Source organism: Scomber scombrus, chromosome 6 (genome assembly GCF_963691925.1).
Source record: "Scomber scombrus chromosome 6, fScoSco1.1, whole genome shotgun sequence".
Classification (NCBI taxonomy): domain Eukaryota; kingdom Metazoa; phylum Chordata; class Actinopteri; order Scombriformes; family Scombridae; genus Scomber; species Scomber scombrus.
This window is the reverse complement of record NC_084975.1, coordinates 6,546,570-6,566,837: the sequence shown is the minus strand read 5'-3', so window position 1 is coordinate 6,566,837 and position 20,268 is coordinate 6,546,570. Positions and strand designations below refer to the sequence as shown.

At 38.6% G+C, this 20,268-nt stretch overlaps 1 protein-coding gene across 1 annotated transcript in view; it reads right to left on the bottom strand.

Annotated features, from left to right (window-relative positions):
• Positions 1-2,922: 2,922 nt before the first annotated feature.
• LOC133982041 (protein inscuteable homolog) overlaps positions 2,923-20,268 on the bottom strand; it is a 33,638-nt gene continuing 16,292 nt past the window's right edge. Inside the window, exons 5-12 of the mRNA XM_062420939.1 lie at positions 18,890-19,003; positions 13,635-13,760; positions 8,793-8,964; positions 8,014-8,192; positions 7,687-7,753; positions 6,127-6,282; positions 5,076-5,152; positions 2,923-4,071 (exon numbers count right to left, since the gene is read on the bottom strand). Of these exons, the coding sequence (XP_062276923.1) occupies positions 3,943-4,071; positions 5,076-5,152; positions 6,127-6,282; positions 7,687-7,753; positions 8,014-8,192; positions 8,793-8,964; positions 13,635-13,760; positions 18,890-19,003 (1,020 nt within the window). The 3' untranslated portion in view covers positions 2,923-3,942. The remainder of the gene's footprint in view (positions 4,072-5,075; positions 5,153-6,126; positions 6,283-7,686; positions 7,754-8,013; positions 8,193-8,792; positions 8,965-13,634; positions 13,761-18,889; positions 19,004-20,268) is intronic.

Sequence of the window (20,268 nt, the reverse complement as noted above, 5' to 3'; positions counted from 1 at the left end):
CCTGGTCTGACTCTTTCACCAGGTAAGCTTCAACCCTTGGTCATGCATTTTGCAGCTTAAGCATGCGCTGTACAGTGTAGGCCGTAAGAGTCAGCCGCTGGTGGCTAACATTTAGCAGTGGTTAGCAGTTTTTAAAAAGGGTCTTTTGGTGGCCCCTTATACTGCTTTCACATTACGTTTATCACCACAGTAGCACAACAATCAATGTACGTTGTGTCTGTCTTCTGAGGGTAAATGTCATCTAATTAGGAAGCAGCAATTGGGCAATAAATTGCTCAGTCTGGCAACATTTTTGGGCGTAAATTGTTCAGATCAAGTTATTCTTAGTGTGTGGTGTCAACTCGGGAGAAAGCCGAACATATTGCACACAAACCACCGTCAGGACACAAAGATTGTAGGCAGCGCTCATAATCAAACAACTGAAATGTATAGACACATAGTAACAAAGATTATTTTTCATTAAAATATGTATTTCACAATTGGACCGCATGCCCCTGGTCTCTTTACATGAGGCCTCTCCTGGTTGAGCCTCCCTGAAAACAACCTTCCCCTCTTTGTTCATGATGGCGTCCTTGTGCCTCAGATCATCTCTCACTGAAGTTCAGCTAATCAATAGAATAACAGTGGAAACAAGAGTACACAGGCCTTTGTGTGCATTTTGAAAACATGTGAGGACTTATTCACTTTTAATCAGTTAGCCGAAGGAATTCTAATGTTTCTACATCTTAAAGCAGTTTCAAAGGAAGGAGAAATTAAATTTTTGTGTCTCTGAAATTTAAAAAAAGTATAAGACAGAGAGAAACTGTTCCGCGTCAAAAGCAAACGATGTGACACATAAAATATTAAAGGTTCAGGAGAGTCACAGAGAAGTGTCTTTTTGAATTAGACTACAAGTCCTCAGATCCTTTTCTTACTCAAACTGTCTGTGATTTATGGTTTGAGACAGTGAGGATGGAATAAATATAACTCAGCTTTCCCTTTTATTATGGAGTAATGAGGAATTTCACATAATTAATGTTTTATTGCTAATATTACTGGAACCTGTTAGCTAAAACTGGGTTGGTTGGTCACTATTCAACCTCTGCCTTTAAACTTTGATCATGCTATTAACTGAAAACAATAAAGATTGGAGTAACATATGTGATGTACAAGATGGAGAGGCAGGAAAGTAAAATGTTCAAGAGCGAAAGAAAAACTGAAAAACTCTGAGCTGCAGTACTCGGGCTCATGGTCATGGTTGAGCCAAAACAATATCAAAGGAACCTGTGTTTTTAGGCCGTCTGTTTAGTTCTCCTCTGTGTCGATACATATTTCATTGGGTCTCAACAAAGCAAGGCAGGAGCATATTCTATCACAAAGGCCTCTGAACACAGTCCCACGTGTATGCTGGACAACACACACGCACACACACAAAGCAGCTCAATTGTCTCAACACTGGGTTGGATTGTAACAAGTCCAGGCTCAGTGTAAGTGCCCTTAGGTGAAATAGAAGCTACAAATAAAGCAAGAAGACCCTCAATTGTCTCTCCAAGGAGAGGAAGGCTTATGGAACGAAAAAAAAAACCTGAGTTTTTATCAAAGAGATCACAATACAAAGGACAAGTTTTGCAGATAAGCCCTCTCATATTTATGTGGTCACTTTCTGCATCATGTCCCAATCAATTGTGAGCTGTTTTATAAAGCTTGTGAAGTCTTTTCAAAGCCATTTTGTATGAATGAATTAATTTCTAAATTCGTGAAAAGAGGACATTTCGACGACAAGGTTATGAAAATGTGCACAACTAGAATCTGCTCTTGAATTCCTCAAATGTAAGACTTGATGTTTTGGAAAGTTTGAGGCTTAAATAGCAAATGTCCCTCTTGGTTTTCAGGTAGGCTACTAATAGGTAGACCTTTGGGCCCTCATGCTCTTACACTCTTAGTCTCTTTTTCTCTGTGAGCCTCATTCAAAGGCTTTGCTTATCTTTGTGCCTTTGCTTTTGTGGCAAGACAGAATTTGTTAGTGTTTCTCCTCAGAGATAGCTGGAGGTCAGAGAAGGCCTCAAGGGAACTTTAGCTGCATGGAACCTGAATGCATTGCATTAAGATGGCACTATGTGATGACTTTTTTTTTAAATGCGATTTTGAATGTGGTGGTGTGGTGTTGTACTTATGATTGCTGTGACCGCAATAAAGATGCCCACAAGTTGAACTGCAGTCTGTTTTTCAGTAGAGTTAAGTAGAGTTAAAGAATCTATGCTTTATACAGAGATGCTTCAAATACTGACACTCTCAAGCACATTTTAACACTGGTCAAAGGGATGTAAAATAGTACATCTTACCTTAAAGCAGCAGTAACTGATATTTTTTGATATAACAATGTATCAAAAGGCAATGTGTAAGGTCAGAGTTATGTGAGCAAGCTACAGAGAATCAGTTTCAGCTCATTATTTAGCAGTCAAGCTTCAAATTTACTGTTTTTTTTCACTTTCATCACTCTTATAGTGTCATTTTCTCCACAGCAGGCAGCTGTTTTCAGACAAAAAGCTCTAAAAAATCCACTGCACACTACCTGCTCAGCACTAAACAGCAAACCAACACAGTTAGCTGAAGACGAACGTGAGAAATTTTAGAAGAATTGAATCCCTCTTCATTGCTTTTTTGAGTCAATACCAATTTGATAACTCTCTTTATCAGTCAGCTTTTAGAGGATCGGTCTACAGAGGCTGTTGTGAACCATCTGGGTTGGGGTTTTTTTGCTTTTGTCTTTATATAATTATGTACTTTTTTGTCTGATATTTATTTGTTTGTCAGCATGTAGATTCCTTGTGCATGCACCATGTTCTGTTGTAGTGGCTTTATTTCATGGAAAACTTAAACATACAACTGCTTTGTCACAGGGCTCCAATAACAAAACATTTAGAAAACAAGAAAAACAAGAAATTCACTTTACTATAATAAAATACACTGAACATTAGATTGATGATTGCCTTTATTCCATGCATGGCAAACAATAATGGTAGTTCTCCTTAAATAAAAAGCATTTTACCAAATTCAAGACCATTTTTAAAGATTCTTTTTCCAGTAGCAAATATAATAATTAATATTAATGGCAAATAAGTTGAAGAAAAATAACTCTCTATGCCATACAAGACACTTTAACAAACAATATAATGTACGCTAGGACAAATCGATCATGTAGATGTACAGTATGTTTTCATCATACTTTAAATACTAATAGTGCCCTGTCACTTAAAGTACTCAAATACACAAAAATACTGAAAACATGTAATAATTAACCCAACTGTAATAATTTAGTTGTAATTGGTTATCCAAATAAAGTGGCTGCTGATTGAAAACATTAACAAATACATTTTTGTTCAAATAAACATAACAAGAGACATCGTAAAGGTTTTAACTAGACATACATCATCATACATAATCAATTATATTGTCTCATCTTCTTGTATGAAGGTTTTGTCTTTGTTAAAAACAGCCAAATGCTTCGGATACAATATAAATACTCAGCTTATAACAAAACAATTGCACAGCGGTAGCATATAAAGTGTTTAATTTTCAGATCAGGTTATACTTTTAGTTTTAAAAAGTAGCACCTACTCTTACAAAATCATTACCGATATGAAATTATGAATCTATGTGGAATAATATGAGCTAATGACCTTTTTTTTTCATAGAACACCACACATTCATTTTATGCATTTATCTACAATTACATATCAATGTCTTTTCCATCCATCCAAACTAACGCAATATAGTTTGGCTCCATTCACTGTGCGTCCAGAACAAAGTCTGGAAAATCCTGGTGGGGAACAAAAAAAAAATCCTTCTCAGATACTTTGTTCTGAAGTGAAACTGCTCATTAGTCCTTCCTGTGTCATGAAACAGTACATGATCTTGTACACGAGTTCAGTTTTCCACCGCAAGTGTTTGGTGTGCAGGCCGTCATACGAAGCTCTCCTCCATGTTGGAACACAGCAGGAAAGAGTCGACTAGCCGCGGTTTGATCAGCTGCTGGTGGTCGGCTGCCTCGATGCTGTCTGGACACCCTGCTGCCAGCCTCCTCAAGGCAGCCTGGAGATACACACACACACACACACATACAGTATATATCAGTATGCATGAGCACAAACACAAAAGACAAACAGACATATGTATCTTACTTGAAGACCATACAGTACTGTTCTATACAAATGTAGACATCAAAATTAAATATGGAAGAAGTAGAATTCTCACTGCAAGATTTATATGGTTAGATATATCTGCAGGTTTTCAGCAGACAACAGCAAACTGTAGTGATACTGTACAAACTACAGGAAACTAAATTCACTCCTACCAGACCAGGAGCTGTTTCAATAATACGCCATAATTGTTTTAATTTTTTTTGCACGTGTCATGTGATTTCAGGAGTGTATGAGTGATATGTGTGACGTCTTAAACCCATTCAGCCAGCGGAGCCTCCAGCATTTACATTTAAGATTACAAATGACGTGTGAAAGCTCCGCATCCTTTGAAGGTAAAAACTCAACACCTACAAATGTACTACTTAACCCTTGGCTAAAAGGATAAAATAGAATCACATTAATCTGAATAGACTGACAAGTGGGGTTAGAGTGAAGAAGAGGGTATTTCTCAGCGCAGCGGAGCAGCCCAATTAAGCTCCTGACCATTATGCACTTCAAATCCCCTCATCGGCCCTAAGATCTGCTCTTAATAAAATATGATCAGAATAAGAGTATGATAAAGTACGAGCAGGGATATTATTCATGATATGTACATATTTAAACATACAGTGTTTGAGATGATGTGAACCGGTCAGCTATCTCAACATGGCTTAAAGATACTAAGGTTGTGATGTATTTTCAATTTTCAAATATTGCCCTGTGGATGTAATTAAATTGGTCATTAGGTGCACTGATGTTATACATGCAGGCGTGTGGTATGATGCCCTCAATTCTTACTACTGAAGTACTCGTAAGTCCAGCGAAAAAGGGTATAACTAAAATAGGCAGTTTGAGCATCTGAATTACATATTTGCATTCACAACATGAAGTCATTTAGCACACACTTATGCTTACCAGGCAAGCGACCAGTACTGAGTCGCTGTTATTTCTCTCAGTAGGGGAGCGGCACAGTTCAATAAGACGAGGAACAGCTAAAGACAGCAGAGGAGAAATTCAGTTACCAGCTTGTCCAATTCTTAGACATTGATATGAAAATGAAGTGCAGAACGGCTCTGCTTGTGTTTAAAAGACACTGAGGGTAAAAGTACTTTTTGTAAACATCAGAACAACAGTTTCCAACTCATTTTTCTGTTTTTACTTAATCCTCTGTACATGTCTCAGTATACTTTAAATAAAATCACAGAGATATATAATATCATCACCTACAGGAAAGAAAAAGAAAAAAAAGATGAAAAAACTCTTTCAATCTCTGACTTGCTACGGAGTATAAAATATGTGAATTTCTATAAATCAAACGATGGCTATTCAAGACACCTTCATGTTGAACTGCCTCCCATGAGACAACAAGGTCTGTAAGGGAATGGATGTATAGTACATTTGTGTAAGGGTTTTATTTCTGTCAAGCAATAGGAGGAGAACCTCTGGCCTGTGAAATCACATTATTAGCCACATTTTATTCCCCCCAGCTTAATTAAATAAATATTCAAGGTCTTGTACAGTTAGTTATTTTCATATGTGTGCCTTTACAAATGGAGTATCTCAAGGCTCAATTCAAGGTCCAGCTTTATTTGTAATTATGCATATAAAATCCACTTCTCTTCACTTTGGCCAATTAATTAAAGACCAAATAGGCCCATTCCAAAATTTAAGGTATGTGTTTTATACTCAACTATTCATTTGTCTTTTGCTCATGTCTATCCCAAAGTTTAATTAATATAAATCAGCTATAAAAAACAAATCAGTACAGTGGTAAATTGTGACTGTTGTTTTTCTCTGGTTTGGGAGCCCTCTGGTGGTTGTGTCACCCTAAGCATCCACACATTCATGCCTTGCGTCGCTCTCATTAAAAAGTATTTCATGAGAGCTTTTTACCACTTGTTTTTGAGCGCTTTGTGTTTGTTTTTTTTAATTCCTGCGTTTGTCAAATATTTAATAAAAGAAATACCTTTTAGCTGGATGGCTGTTTGGGCCACATCAGGGTCCCTGCTCAGTCGGGCCAATGTGACAGCAGCTTTCTGCTGGACACGCTCGCAGGCTGCGCCCTCTGACGGACTGGAAGAGGACGGCTTTTCTCCCAGCAGCAGCAGCAGTCGCTCTACGCCTGATGGACAGAAGAATAAACATACAGATCAGCAGGGCAAGAATCAAGGATGTCAGGAGGAACGATAGACAAACAACAAAGACCACAGTCAGAAAGAAACACAGAGCCAAAAGCAACGCCTCTAACACATACACTGTCAGAGAGAGAGAGGAGCCAAACAAAACAAAACCTCCCACACATAAAGTTACTCACGACTCACCAACAGTCACAAAGTATTCAGGTTAACCAAGCAAAAATAAATAGTCAGGACCCAGACACTTAATACAACACTGTCAGAAAAGACTCAGACAAAGAGTGCAGCAAGAAAGAAAAGTCAAAAGTCCAAAAACACTCAAAACACCAAAAAAAGAGATGAGATGAAAGCACAGTCGGTGCGGAGCAGGTGTAAAAAGCAGAGAACTAATTTCAAAACTGACCTTAAAACACGTTGTGAACATTGTACAAGAAGAAAAAGTTTTGGCTACTCATTCTATGATCTAATTTTGTAGTTCCCAAACCAGCTTTCACTAAAGTAGGCAAGAACAAACCATGAAATCTATTTGGAAAATACTAAATGACTCATGTTCTTTCATGAAAATACATAGAATAATACTGATACTGCCTCAATCAGAGGTTGACACTACAGCCGAGACCCATAATGACAACATATGTATTGTTAAAATCCCCCCATCCTCTCCCCCTTTTCTGCCCACAGTGGTTCAACTGGCCACTTCCTGCAGGAGCTGGCAGTCAGTGACGGTCGTTACGGTAATGTGGTGACACCTGGGTAGACCTCTACCAAGGCGGTAAATACCAGTCTGGTCTCATTCTCCAGATTTTGGGTTTGTTTTCACCATTTTTTCCTGTATTCATAAATCTCTCTCTCTCTCTCTCTCTCAAATAGTTATGTACTCTTCAATAAAACATTTAATTGGCACTTTAACCTGACTTGCCTCCTGTCTTTGTCACACACACTGAGCCTGTTTGTGACAGTATCCATCCATGTATTTTATAACACATGAATGTAAGCTTGGCACCAATGGAATATGTTATCTAGATTGACTCTACAAGGGCCAACCCAGTAGGACATAAATGACTGACACACAACAAAGCCACATATATAAGCAGAACATATACAATGTGAAACTGAGTACTGAAAAACATTAATAAAAAGAATATAAACACATTTGAACAGTTAATATGTGCACATGCTCCGTGGTTGATGTTTTATTTCAGCTCATCAAAGCTACCTCACAAATATTACCTGTTGCTGCCATCTTGAGGACTAAAATAGTTATTACACCCCACTCATTTATCTTGCTTTTGAATGTAAGTGATCATTTCATGCAGCCAACAGCAGTTTTGCCTTAAAAGCCAAACCATCATATGATATTTAATTTAAAATTATAGGTGGGAAATAATTACCTTGTTCTTGCAGGACTTCAGGAGCACACTGCTCTAACACTGAGAGGTTTGCTAAGATTGTCACCACCTGAAATATAAAGAATAGATGATTTAATGTCTGACACATATACTCTTTTATACTTATCCAGAGGTTCATGCACACTGCTTTCTGTACAATACCTGCTGACATTTTTATAGTTAAATGTAAATATCTATAGAGCAACTCAGTGAGCGTCTTGTTGTTGACATTTCAACAGTAGCCTCTGATGAACAAAGCATGTTCATTCTTCATTCTCTCTTTCCTTTTTCTTCATTTTATTTATTTTTTTGATGGCTGCAGATGTCTACCTGGTCTTTGGAGTACGGTGTGTCGACTCTCTGCCGGTCTTTACAGGCCTGCAGGAGGATCTGGATGGCATTGAGCTGCAGGAGAATCTCACAGGCCATGCTGTCAAAGAAGGTGATGTTGGCTAAGGCTGCAGACGCCAGCAGGAATACTTCACCACAGGAGGCGCTCTCGCACAACTCTGACAGAAAGACAAATAAATGACTTTAAACAGAGGTTCAAATATATGACACAATAACACACCTGCTGCAAGACAAGTCAATCCTAAGATGAAGAGCTGATTGCCACATTAAGCTTGAGATTACTGACTTTCAGGAATAAGATCTAAGTTGCTTGTTGACATAATTTAGCTTCTATTTCTATTTTTTTCATGTTTTGCATGTAGAGTTTAAGGACACTAAAGATGTATAGGGGAGATTTGTATAAGGAAGGCTGTTCCAGTGTTTGAGGGCATTGAGAGTTTAATTTCAACACACCAGGATGTTAAAAAGTAACAATCTTAAAAAACATTAGTTTTGCTTTTTGATTTACTTTGTACCTTTTCTTTTACACAATAAGTGTTGCAAGCATAAAAATAAAATTCAAAAATACCTGCTGTAAATATTCCTCTGCAATTTATAAACTGATAATTTAGTGACTTAAATAAAGAATAAAAAATGATGTGTGAGCAGGATTTGTTTGTTTTTGTATTTAAATATATCAACAAATCATAAGAAATCCACAGTCTGGTCTACTGTGAGTCTAAGGTCAGGGTGACATCATCAGTCTCAAGTCCACTTACTGATGAGTGCGGTGACGATGTCGTGCATGCTCTCCAGGAAGCTGGCGAGGTGCTGTGTTGACGTGTGGTGAGGTGAGGTGATCTGAGCCACGACCGCCGCTGCCTCGGCCCGGGCCGCCTCCACGCTGCTCTCATCAGTCAAGATGTCCGCCAGGCACAGGATCCCATCCACCTACACATTACACAACATACAGAAGATATGTTATGATATAAAATAACAGTAACAATTTATTATAACCAAGTAATTATGGTAGATGAGCATGAACTATCATTTCACTTTTAGGGAAGACATCAAATAGGACTGAGCCACTACAAATACTGCATACAGTATGTGAAATACAGTTTATGTGTTACCCTTGACACTGAACATGACATCCTGACCTGAACACTGAGAAAGCTGCATGTCAGCTGTAACACTTAAAGCCTTTTGTGACTGATGATTCATTTGATTAAAACTAAAAAGAATTAGCATCACTGCAGTGTTCGGACCATTTGGCGTGTGCGCTGTAAGGAATCAATAGACAAACAGTAAGGTACTGCACTCAGCAAATATTCACATTTTTAATAAAAAGCACAAAGAATAAAACTTTTTTAGCCATCTCTGGCCCACAAGGGAGACGCACACCATGGCTAATATCAACTGCATTAAAATAAAATTTAAAAAGCTAATATTTTTTTAAAAATCGGCTTGGATTAATCATTTTTTAAATATTTTTTTCACCAAAAAGTTCAATTATCTTGGTAACAGTATTCATAAATATGATCTACTCTAAAATCAAAATGGAAATCCAAATATTATTCAACTTTTAATACAATTATTCAAGTTTAACAACTCAACAAGATGCATCCTACTTAAATGAAAAGTCCATTCTCAGTGTTTGTGTGCTGAAGGTTTCAAGTTTCCAAATCATACTTGTTTAAGCTGCATACTGCACCACGACTGGCTTCTTAACTAGCTGTGATGTGAAACTGCCCTCCTTTGGCAAATTAATGTCAAAAGTGTCAAACTTTGTACATACATCATTCTGCAAACTGAAGGCCAAACATCCAAGTCAAGGAAGAAATAAACAACACATTTTGAGGGAGGTTGGACTTTAAGCAAATTGATTGATTTTCATATCACAGCAAATTGAATAGAAACCATTTGTTGTCTGAAATGTGTTTTTGCTTTGTACAACAGTCAGGCATAATCTAATGTGAAGTTTATACTGTAGTTTTTATGAGCTAAAACATGAAAAGCCACTATGGTGACTTCAACATGATGTAGTTTCCTTGTATGCCAAGTAGTAGAGTTACAAATCACTTCCACTGGCACTTTTGAAGTAAACTCTCACTTAACATTTAATTTCACTGCAGAGTTGACTAAACCTCAGCAACATCACTGGCCATCGAGACCGACAGTTAAGTGTCAGTTTGGCTAAAACTCACAGCTCTGCCTATAAAACTATCTCAATTAAAACACACCACTTTGATTTAATAGCCGCCAAAGAAACGCTTGTATATATGGCTGGCATCGACCCAGGGTGTGTGCATTATCGGCTTTTATAGAACTACTGGGAGCAGGAAATCCTTTATGTTTGAAGAGAAGTTTTCTCAGGGGCATGAGGTCATATTGAACTTGTTGTGATTGTGTTTGTGCGTAGGTGTGATATGAAACCAGACAGTGTGCAAATACTTTAGGAAATAATGGAGATGTAGAGCATATCTTCATCCACTTGGGGGCAGTGGTGGACAGTTCATACAAACTTTACTACAGCTGTCATTTACTGTGCATCATTCAGCAGTAGTTTTTCTCATTCATACACATGTCTAAGTGTTGAAACTCAGCACACTCTGGAAAATCATCCTTGATACCAATTAACGTTTATATTTATAGTCAAAATCTGGATGATCATGGTTCCCAGGGAGGTGGTGGACACCAAACTTCTTTGAAAAAATGTCATTAACTGATACATCAGTTCATTCTGTCAACTTTAAATCACAGTCATAATTGCTTTCAGTTGGGAAATGTGCAATTCAAGTGTTTTTGAGGCTCAGCCACTACCAGCCATCACTCCGGAAAACAAAAGTTTAGAGACAAGTATCCATAGTGAGGCAAACCGTCAGCTCTCAGCCAGCCACACCTGTCAGTCTTATCTGCTGACGAGCATCAGTGCGCTGAGCTTCACAGGGCAATTCCCTATTTTTGTCTCTATGGACGTCAGCAGCACTGTGCCGGCACGACCCACTGACGTGGAACAATCCACTCTCCGCACCCCCGTTCATCTAGCCCCCTGTCCCCACTTGCACCTCCTACTCCTCCTCCTCCCTAAAATAGGATGTTTCCCAACTTCTCAAATCAGGAGCACAACTCCTCATCTATCAACACCTCACGGAAAGTTTTTGCTTAATGCCATCTTGTTGTTGTCAAGTACTTTACCTGATAATTGAATTGTATTTTCTTTGTTGCAGTGACAAAAGAGCAAAACACTGAACTCTGATACTAAATGAAAACACAGTTAGGCTACAGTAATAAATATTAAATGGTTTGTTTTATCAAAATCCAAAAGTTATATTTTTTTGTTTTTTAAAGAAATGATCTGTCTTCCTGAAGTATGGCACTCTGGAGAAACTGGAGAAGCCCTGCTGAAAATAGAAAAAAGGCAATACACAAAAACATGCATCACTGCAGATTGAAACGTGTCAGCTTGTTAGGATACGCAACACTGACATGCGTAGACACTTAAGAAAAGCAGAAGTTTTATCACATTCACAGCCACATCCTGGCTACTGTACCTGCACACAACACGGCCAGTATAGTACAGTCTGTTGCACTTTAGGGTAATTAAGTCCTAAAATTTTATTTTATACTTTGGCACTGTTTATTTTTTCACTGTAAAGCCTGACACCTCAAAACATTAATGTGAAGCAAAGGTGTAACCTCCCACTTTCAGTCAGATAAAATAAAAACCATCCATCCCCCATCTGCACCTCAAAGGTTTTTTGCTCTTTTGCCCTTAATCAATACTTTCCCCATTCACCATGTTATGATTACATAATATTCCAGTTCCAGTCGGGGATCAACTTAGCAGTAAACAGTAAGCACTGCTTAGTAAACTTAGTAGTAGGCAGTAGATTTACCAATGAAACAGTGCAGGTGCATACCAGCCCCTTTTCTCCATCACCCCTCAACAGTGACAGTTGTGTTTCTCAAGCCTGAGCGATCACCAGCGAGCGGTTGGTAGCGTAGACATGCCTGACAGCCCCTCTCCTGGGATGAGGCTGCTAATCTGGGGCGGACTTTGGTTCCTGTTAAAGAGTTTTCACACTTGGATGATTCATACTGTCCCAGCTGCTCTATATGTGAACACAGACACCGTTGTGGCATCATTATTCGTCAGAATCAGGTTATATTTGTCTTTCTTTAAATGCTTGACACAGGTGCGTCTGTTGTTTATTTTGGTGGAATTCTCGATAGGGAACGCACAAGGACACACAAAGAAGGGTGTATCATTAGCTTTCTCTCTCTCACATGCATGCATACACACACACACACACACACAAAGAGTACACAGTTATAAGAGATGCACGTCTAAATGTTTGACCTGCCTGCTCTGCGGTCAGGAGGCCTGATATAATGATCTCATCTCTGCACACCCATGAGACTCATGAGTCATCTTTTTGTGTGTGTACTGTATACAAACATACCCAATATATACACAGTATGATGCTAATTTTCTCACGGTATCCTATCCTAAATTTATACAGCAGAATTGAATGGCGGTTCTCCGATCCTGGGGTAACTGATCTATGTGGAGTCATTCATGAAAATTTAATCAAGTAAAAAGAAAGCTGGAAAACTCAACTCATGTTTCCCAAAGTTTCCAAAAAAAGTTATAATTCAGCATAAATCAACAATGCCTCCTAAACATGTAAAGGTGCTACATGTAACATCAATTATTCATTATGAGTCATAAACAAAAAACACTGCTCTTGTTAAAATTAACACACCCTGCTAGTTTCGACAGTGCACTTTCCAATTAAATCTGCCGACAATAGAGGGTAAAACCACCTGCAACGTATGTATTCTCTTCAGTCTTGAATAAATGACCAAAAAAGATCTTTCTTCCTGCCAGTAATTAACAGGGTTTTTAGGAAATGTGGTGTTAATTTAGGTAGATTCCAGCAGCACCAGCACAAGGTAGTGTTGTGTTTACATGTTAATTATACCAAAGTATACACGATACAGGATATTTTAGATTTCTTTACAGTATATTATAGGACAGCTTGCCATACAGAATGAGTGTTTTAATAGCCAGGTTAAGAAATACATTCAGTTTTCTGCTAAACCCTTTCATTTCACTTTTTCATTCTTCTACTCTTTGATCAAAGACTTTATTTCTGTGCAGACAAGGCTCCTTCTGCTGCCGCTGTTGGCAAATATTCACCTGTGAAAATAAACTCGCCTCCCAGTCATAACATTGAAAGTGGGAGCTTTGCTGCATGTGAATCAGACAGAACACACAGTGCTGCTGGGAAGAGGAACAACTGCCTGCCCGAGCTACAACTTCAGCTGATCAGTGTAAACATAATCCGTCTGGACTGGAGGTAGCCAAGGTATTTTACTGGAAAGACTGTACGCACTTACTTGAGATTAATGTCTCTCTTTTTCTGTCACACACACGCACTTACTCAAACACACACACACACACACAAACACACAGACACACACACACACACAAGGTTGATTGCATAAGGTTGATAGTACAGTTCAGACTTGTACAGACGCTTCCAGGGAAGGTCGATATGTTATCCTCATGGGTGACAAAAACAAGTGTTTGTATGAGAGCGAGAGAGAGAGACCTTGTCCAGCTGGTTGATGCCCTCTTCCACGCAGCAGATGGAGGCCACTGTTCTCAGAGCATGAGCGTAGAGGTCTTTGAACCGGTCCTGCCTGCAGATCTTAAACAAGGCCACCACAGCTCCTTCCTGTGGAAAAAGAAAAAAGGGCTTTATTAATCTTTAATAGTGAAAATAATATGTCAGCTATACCTTCATAAGCCATATATAAGCAAAACCATGTCCAGCATGACGTGCAGTTTGTGCCCTTTTAAAGTGTCTTTAAACATGATGCTGAATCACTAGTTACAAAAGCTGTGAATGTTTCAACGTTAAAGCCACAGGACGTTCATGTCCCAGAAACTGCTTATAAGTTATAATTATGGCTGCACAGCTTTGCATCTGATGCTCTTCTTTACTCCAATGATATAGTTGCATGACTTCACTCCATGGCAACTTGGTTCAGCCTGGCTCATTGCTGGCCACAACCCAGTGTCAGATGCCAGTCAGATGTCATTGAGGTATAATTTACTTTGTGCATAGTCATTTCTATGTGAAAACTCTCCTAAGTTACAGGTTTAGCAGAAGATCAAATAATTTCTCCCTGTAAGAAGGCTCAGTTGTACCACAAATTGAGAGTTAAGAGTTAAGTTCTCACACAAAGATCATTTGTTTGGTTCTTGTCTCGATGCCATTGTGTTTTCAGCAATTCTTTCTCTGTTCTTTTTCAGCAGCATAAGTTACTCTGGGAGAAAAACATAGTGGCTTAGTTGGGAAAACAACTCAGTTAGAGCTCTTTTGAGACTTCCACAGGTCTGACAATCGGATTCATAACACCAAATTGTACAACCATACGTCATAATCAACTCTTGTCTTGAAGCACACATGATTGTGCAAAATGATGGATCAAATTGCTCCCCGCTAGACAGTGCTGTGAAAGCCAACAGGTCCATCAGATCTAAGCCAATAGCAGCATGCTGTTTTTTAAGAGTCCAGGAGACCCGAAATGACCGATGCATTTGGCTAGCTTTACTCAGTGAGCCTGCCAACCACGGAGCCATCAAATAGCTCACACAATTTATCATGTCAGATAAAAGCAGCCAAAATATACATATTTCATGAATGGAAAGCAGTGAGCAGGAAAAAAAGATGATTTGCTGGCCATAATAGCTGAGCATTTTCTGTTAGATTATGCTTGGTGTAAACAAACAAAAATAGCTTCTGTATTGGCTCCACATCTACACTAAAGCTCCCCTCTGACAAAAAACACTTGCAGGTATTCAATTCTATTCACCGTGCAAATAGGTAAAATTACCTGGAGGAAGACGAAGCCTGTAACTACCACCATTATCCTAATAAGGCCATTATACTGGGCTGGCATGTCTCATATGCTGCTAAGGCCATGTTGCCAGGGCTTGGAGTGGCTAATCATCCTGCCCTCCAGCCTGACCGCTCTGTCCTGCTCGCTGCTTATTCAATATTGGTCCGCCATATGTGGAAGAACCACTAAACACTGTCAGACAGTTTTCAGTAACCCTTTTGAGACTCCAGAGAGGCTCACAGGCTGATTCAAGCTGGGTGCAGGTAGTGATGGAGAGGCTGTTGATCCTGACGTTTTCTCTGACGCAGACAATGTTGCTTTAGCTTTCAAAAATAATATTCTGAGTCTCTGGAGAATCTCTGTATGGTGTACGTGTGAGTTTTAGTTCTTTGGTAGTTTTTTAAAGTAGGAATATCGAAGTTGATTTTTATCAGGCAGTTGTATTTGTGACTTTAAAATCTAAGATGTTTAATTAAATTGTTTTAGATAAATGCTGCAACAATTTTCTTATAATAACATCGCTGAAGAAGTTGCAACTGTGCATTAATACCCACATTTGTCTGTGCTTGGACTTCACTTCTGATTGCTTTATACTCTCTAAATACTGGAAAAATATCTCATATGTAAATGTGTGACAGGGGCCTCCGAGGGTGACAGAACTTGAAATGATCTCCTTAGTTTTGACAGTGATTTCTTTATTAAGAGATGCCTTTTTGACCTGTTTACCAGCATAGTTATTTCTGTTTATACACCAATTGCTGTGATTCAAGAAACATTTAGTAAGTGTCCAATTGTGTTTAAACCTATAAACGTTGGGCTCTATGTGTTAAAAGGCCAATATCTCCCACACACTACTTTCTATATTGACATAAACCTAATCACATTAAAGCTGAGACTTGGCATTTTCATGTGTCCATTACTTTATTTCAAACTGAACACACTGAAGCACAGATGGTGAAGAACAAAAAAGGACTGTATGTATGGAAACTGTGTGATGCTTGTTCATTTACTTGATAACGACTATTAGATCAAAATGCCATATTAAATAAACATGACATAAATCAGCAATGCAACAGTGCCTGCCTTAAAATCTATAGTAATTTCATATAATTTATCTGCACTTTAAAATCTAGTCTAAAAGCAGTGATCGATCAGAGAAAAAAAAATCATCCTCCAGCTGCAGATACCAGACAGCTTTATTCAAACAGCCATCAAATTGGTTCGTCTCTGAATCCTCTGTCTTCTTGTTTCATCTGCGCGGCTTTTTGCCTGCTCTTCCTTTTCACGGATCATTAAACAACTTGCTATTGTTTCCAATGACTTCATCCTCATTCCTCAAACAAAGCCCATAAAGCGTATTTACTCTCACACTCATGCATTTTGGTATACTCTGCACACTAAGATTATCATGTGAAACTTGACTACTCATCTAAAAATGCCTCTCTATCCGTGTGTTTGCATGTTCACAGCCTACGCAGTGTAAACGTGTTCTTTCCATCTCATAGTTTTCTGAATTGAACTCTCTGCTCTGGTCCATTGTACATGCTCACACAACGCCTGCAGTTTCCTGAGTTGCAAGGGGATGCAGTCAAGTTACCACCTTTTTAATTAATAATAACATCTATTAATTCCTCTGGGACCGACAAAAGGTTGGTGGAATAGACTGCAGCTAAACCTTAATACTTCCTATAATGAAAAGAATACATTTCATTTTCACCTAGATGAAGAATGATGACACGTTGACTCTCACCCTCCACGTCATGCTGTCACATCCTGGAGTCTATTGCTTTCAGCGTTACGAGAGGCAAAGACTCACACATGAGGAGTCTGCCAACACGGACACATTTAGATCAGTATCCATCATGACAGTAGGTTAACACTGAGACAGCAACACCGCTTCTACATCGTGACAGTGTCGCTCTCTAATATTCCAGCTGCTGTTTGATTTATGAATTGGCTCAGTATTTAGCGCTGTCAGCTCATATGTAGACCATGTTTTCTTGACTGTTTGCTTGTTCTCATCATGTTTGCTGCTGCTCCAGTTTACTCCCACAGTCAAAAGACATAAAGATCAGGTGAATGTCTGAATAAAAAATACCTACAAGTGTGGATTTCTACAATCTATACCTTTGATACTTGACTCACACACTAATATTCAAAGGCTTTTCAGGTGTGTTTTAGATGTGTTCCTGTACTTGTGAGAAGTTGTGAGCTATTATAATTAGAGAAGAAGACGGCAGATGTGAGATCAGAAAGTTAACAGCTCATATAGAAGCTGATGAAACGTATATGTTTTAATATGTATACAGCAAAGCTACAACATCAAGTTTTAAATAGATGCAAAACATGCAATAATATGTTGATTTTCATTTAAACCCATTTAAAGTATGCTTATGCCTTTTAATACACATCTTTTGTATCTGATAATCCTCAATGTTTATGACCTAACAACAACCCTGAGATATTACATATTACTAATTATTACATATTAATCCCAATTTCCCTGAGGAGCTGCCGCTAACTGTCTGGTGTCCATTACGATGTCCAACTCCACCCATCTGGTGCTTCCAACAGAATAAAACCAACAAGATAAAATCTAATAAATCTGCAAATGCATTTAACCCCAGTCTTCATGTATACATACTGATTCATCTCCACTTATCTGTACATCACTCATTAAACAGTCTGTCAACAGCAACATTGGAAAAGAGATGATAAAGGCGGAAATATAAGGTCTCCACCCAAGCATTTTATTAATTTAATTGCAGTTATTCAAAACAAGTGCGTTAGTAAAGTCAGCAGACTGTGGAAAATTAATAATGAGGGAAGAGCATATGAGCCAGAAGGTACGCACAACTGTAAAGGGTCTCTTTGTGAGAATGTGACAGACAGACTGGTGGCAGCTAATTAATTTAGATGGCAGGTGGACAATGTTTTGTATTGGGTATTCATTAACAGCCATCGGCAGGCAGGTTTCCCCTAAACAGCTCTCTGAGGGTTCGGCCTGCAGCGCTACAGAGTGAGTTAAGAAAGGTGGAGCGGATTGATAGGTAAAGACGCCTGAGCAGCTTGCCTTTGTGATCAATGCTCACTCCTAATGGGAGCTGACAGTATTGATCTGACAATCTGGCAGCAAAGGAGGTGTGTGCGTTTCTTTATGTGTGCGTAGGGGGGGACCATCAGGAAGAGTCTTATCAAGAGTATCCTGGAAGCGGCCAGCTAACTAATGGCCAATTGAGACTTGCTGTCTGGTCTGCCTGGTCTTATCTTGCAGTGAAATAGCTTTTTGGATGCATGTAGAAAGAGAGAGCCAGCACACACAGGTCTGCTGGTCTGGATGATGAAGGTGGACGAAAGGTGCAGATGATCATAACAGGGGTGTGTCTAGAATGAAGCGAGGGGGCGGAGATGTGATATTAGATGAAGCTGCCTGTGCAAAAGACAAGGTGGGAGGTCTGTGTGAAAATCGCAAACCTAAGAATCTAATACATCATGCTGCTGACTTGCCACTGACGTCAGGATCTACGACCACAATGTTTTTTTGCACAATAACATGCGTCAGTGCCTCAGACAGATTCATTTAAATGGTCGTTGGTGGTGGCGGTCTTGAAATGAGTCTCCACTTAGATCAAAACCCATGTTCAGTGCAATTTTAAGACTGGCAGCAGAGGACCTAGACAGGGCTACAACTAGTTATCATTTTTATTATTTCATTGATATATCTGCTGATTATTTTATCCATAAATTGATTGGAAAACCCATCAGTCTTGTTTTGTACAACCAATAGTCAGGATCACCCGAATATTCCATTAACAACGATATAAGTCAAATCCTCCCAAAGGAAAAGCTTTAATTAAAGATTGATTATTATAATAGTTGCTGGTTAATTTCCTGTCGATCGACTAACTGATTAACCGACTAATCATTGCAGAGCTAGAACAACACACGTCCACAGTACCTTGGCAATGATGCTGCAGAGCTGAGGTCCGTCCTGGGTGAGTGACAGCAGGTTGCTAATGGCACTGCCAATGGTGTGCACACTGTCTGACGATTCAATCTGTTTGATCAGAACCTGCAAGGAAGATCAAAGCTTTTTATCACTGACCCAGAAATGCAAGTCACACTGTCAGTAGATGTTGTTTTTCAGATGATATTTAAGTTGCTTTAAAGGTAATGGATAAGACACAGCTTGTAGAATTTTCCTATAATCATAGTATCTCTCAAATTATTCTCATGACAAAAGTCTGTTGCTTTCCATGGCACCAAAGGAAGAAATGTGTCACAGTTGCAGTGTTGAACAATTTCATCAGCATTTGTTGTTACATTCAACTTCAAGATCTTTAAATTCTCCTTGTCAAAAAGAAAATATGTCTTTATCTTGTGAGCACAAATTATAATCATTTTTTGCACAAGATCCATACATTATGCGCAAAAGAAAAAAATCTTTTGGGTCTTTGAGGACTCTGTACAAATGATTCTCAACCAGAATAAACTCTATCAAAATCTTGCAAGTTATGAGGACATAAACATGGTGCATGTATAACAGGTGTTGTAAAATATTTCATCTTTAAAAAGTGATAATTATTCAATGAGAAAATATAAATATACAAACTTTTTTCCTTCAGAAATTAACTCTCTGTCTCACTACGAAAACATGAAATGCAATCATCATTCACTTGTGGGGCTTTAATCATAGAATAATTAGAGTGAAATAATAAATAAGCCTGGTAGTTTACCTTAACTCTCTAAGTCCTACAAAGATGGTGTAATCATCCATTAGCACAGCACACCTAATACTGAATCCATTCTGATAGTCATCCTGCCATAATATGTAGCATGCCAGAAAATGATTTAGTATGTCCCAATACATAGTATGTCAAATGCAAGGGCTGCCAAGAGAGAACAGACTAATGACAGATGAAGTATTATGTCCCAATTGAACAGATACAGCTGCAGTATGTACTAAAAGTAAAAAGTAAAAGTATGCAATTCAGGTCACTGCGCATATTTATATATCTATCAAACTGTGTTAAGGTGAATGAACTGCAGTACCTCAGTTAAGTCCCTAGTGCACCTAATTATAACTTTAACCTCAAAACCAATCACAAGCCCTCAAACATCCCAATGAGGAAATGAAGAAATGAGAAACGGCCAAAACAAGCAAATTGATGACTATGTTTTTCCATATGACGCCTGGTCTTTGAGGGAAGCTCTCAAGTCAAACATCTTGTAACTTGTAGTTGTGAAACTGCTCAAACTGCTGCACATTAAATGATCTTGAAAATATAAAGACTGTACTTTTCTGTGTGAGCCGACATCATTTTAAATTATTCCATT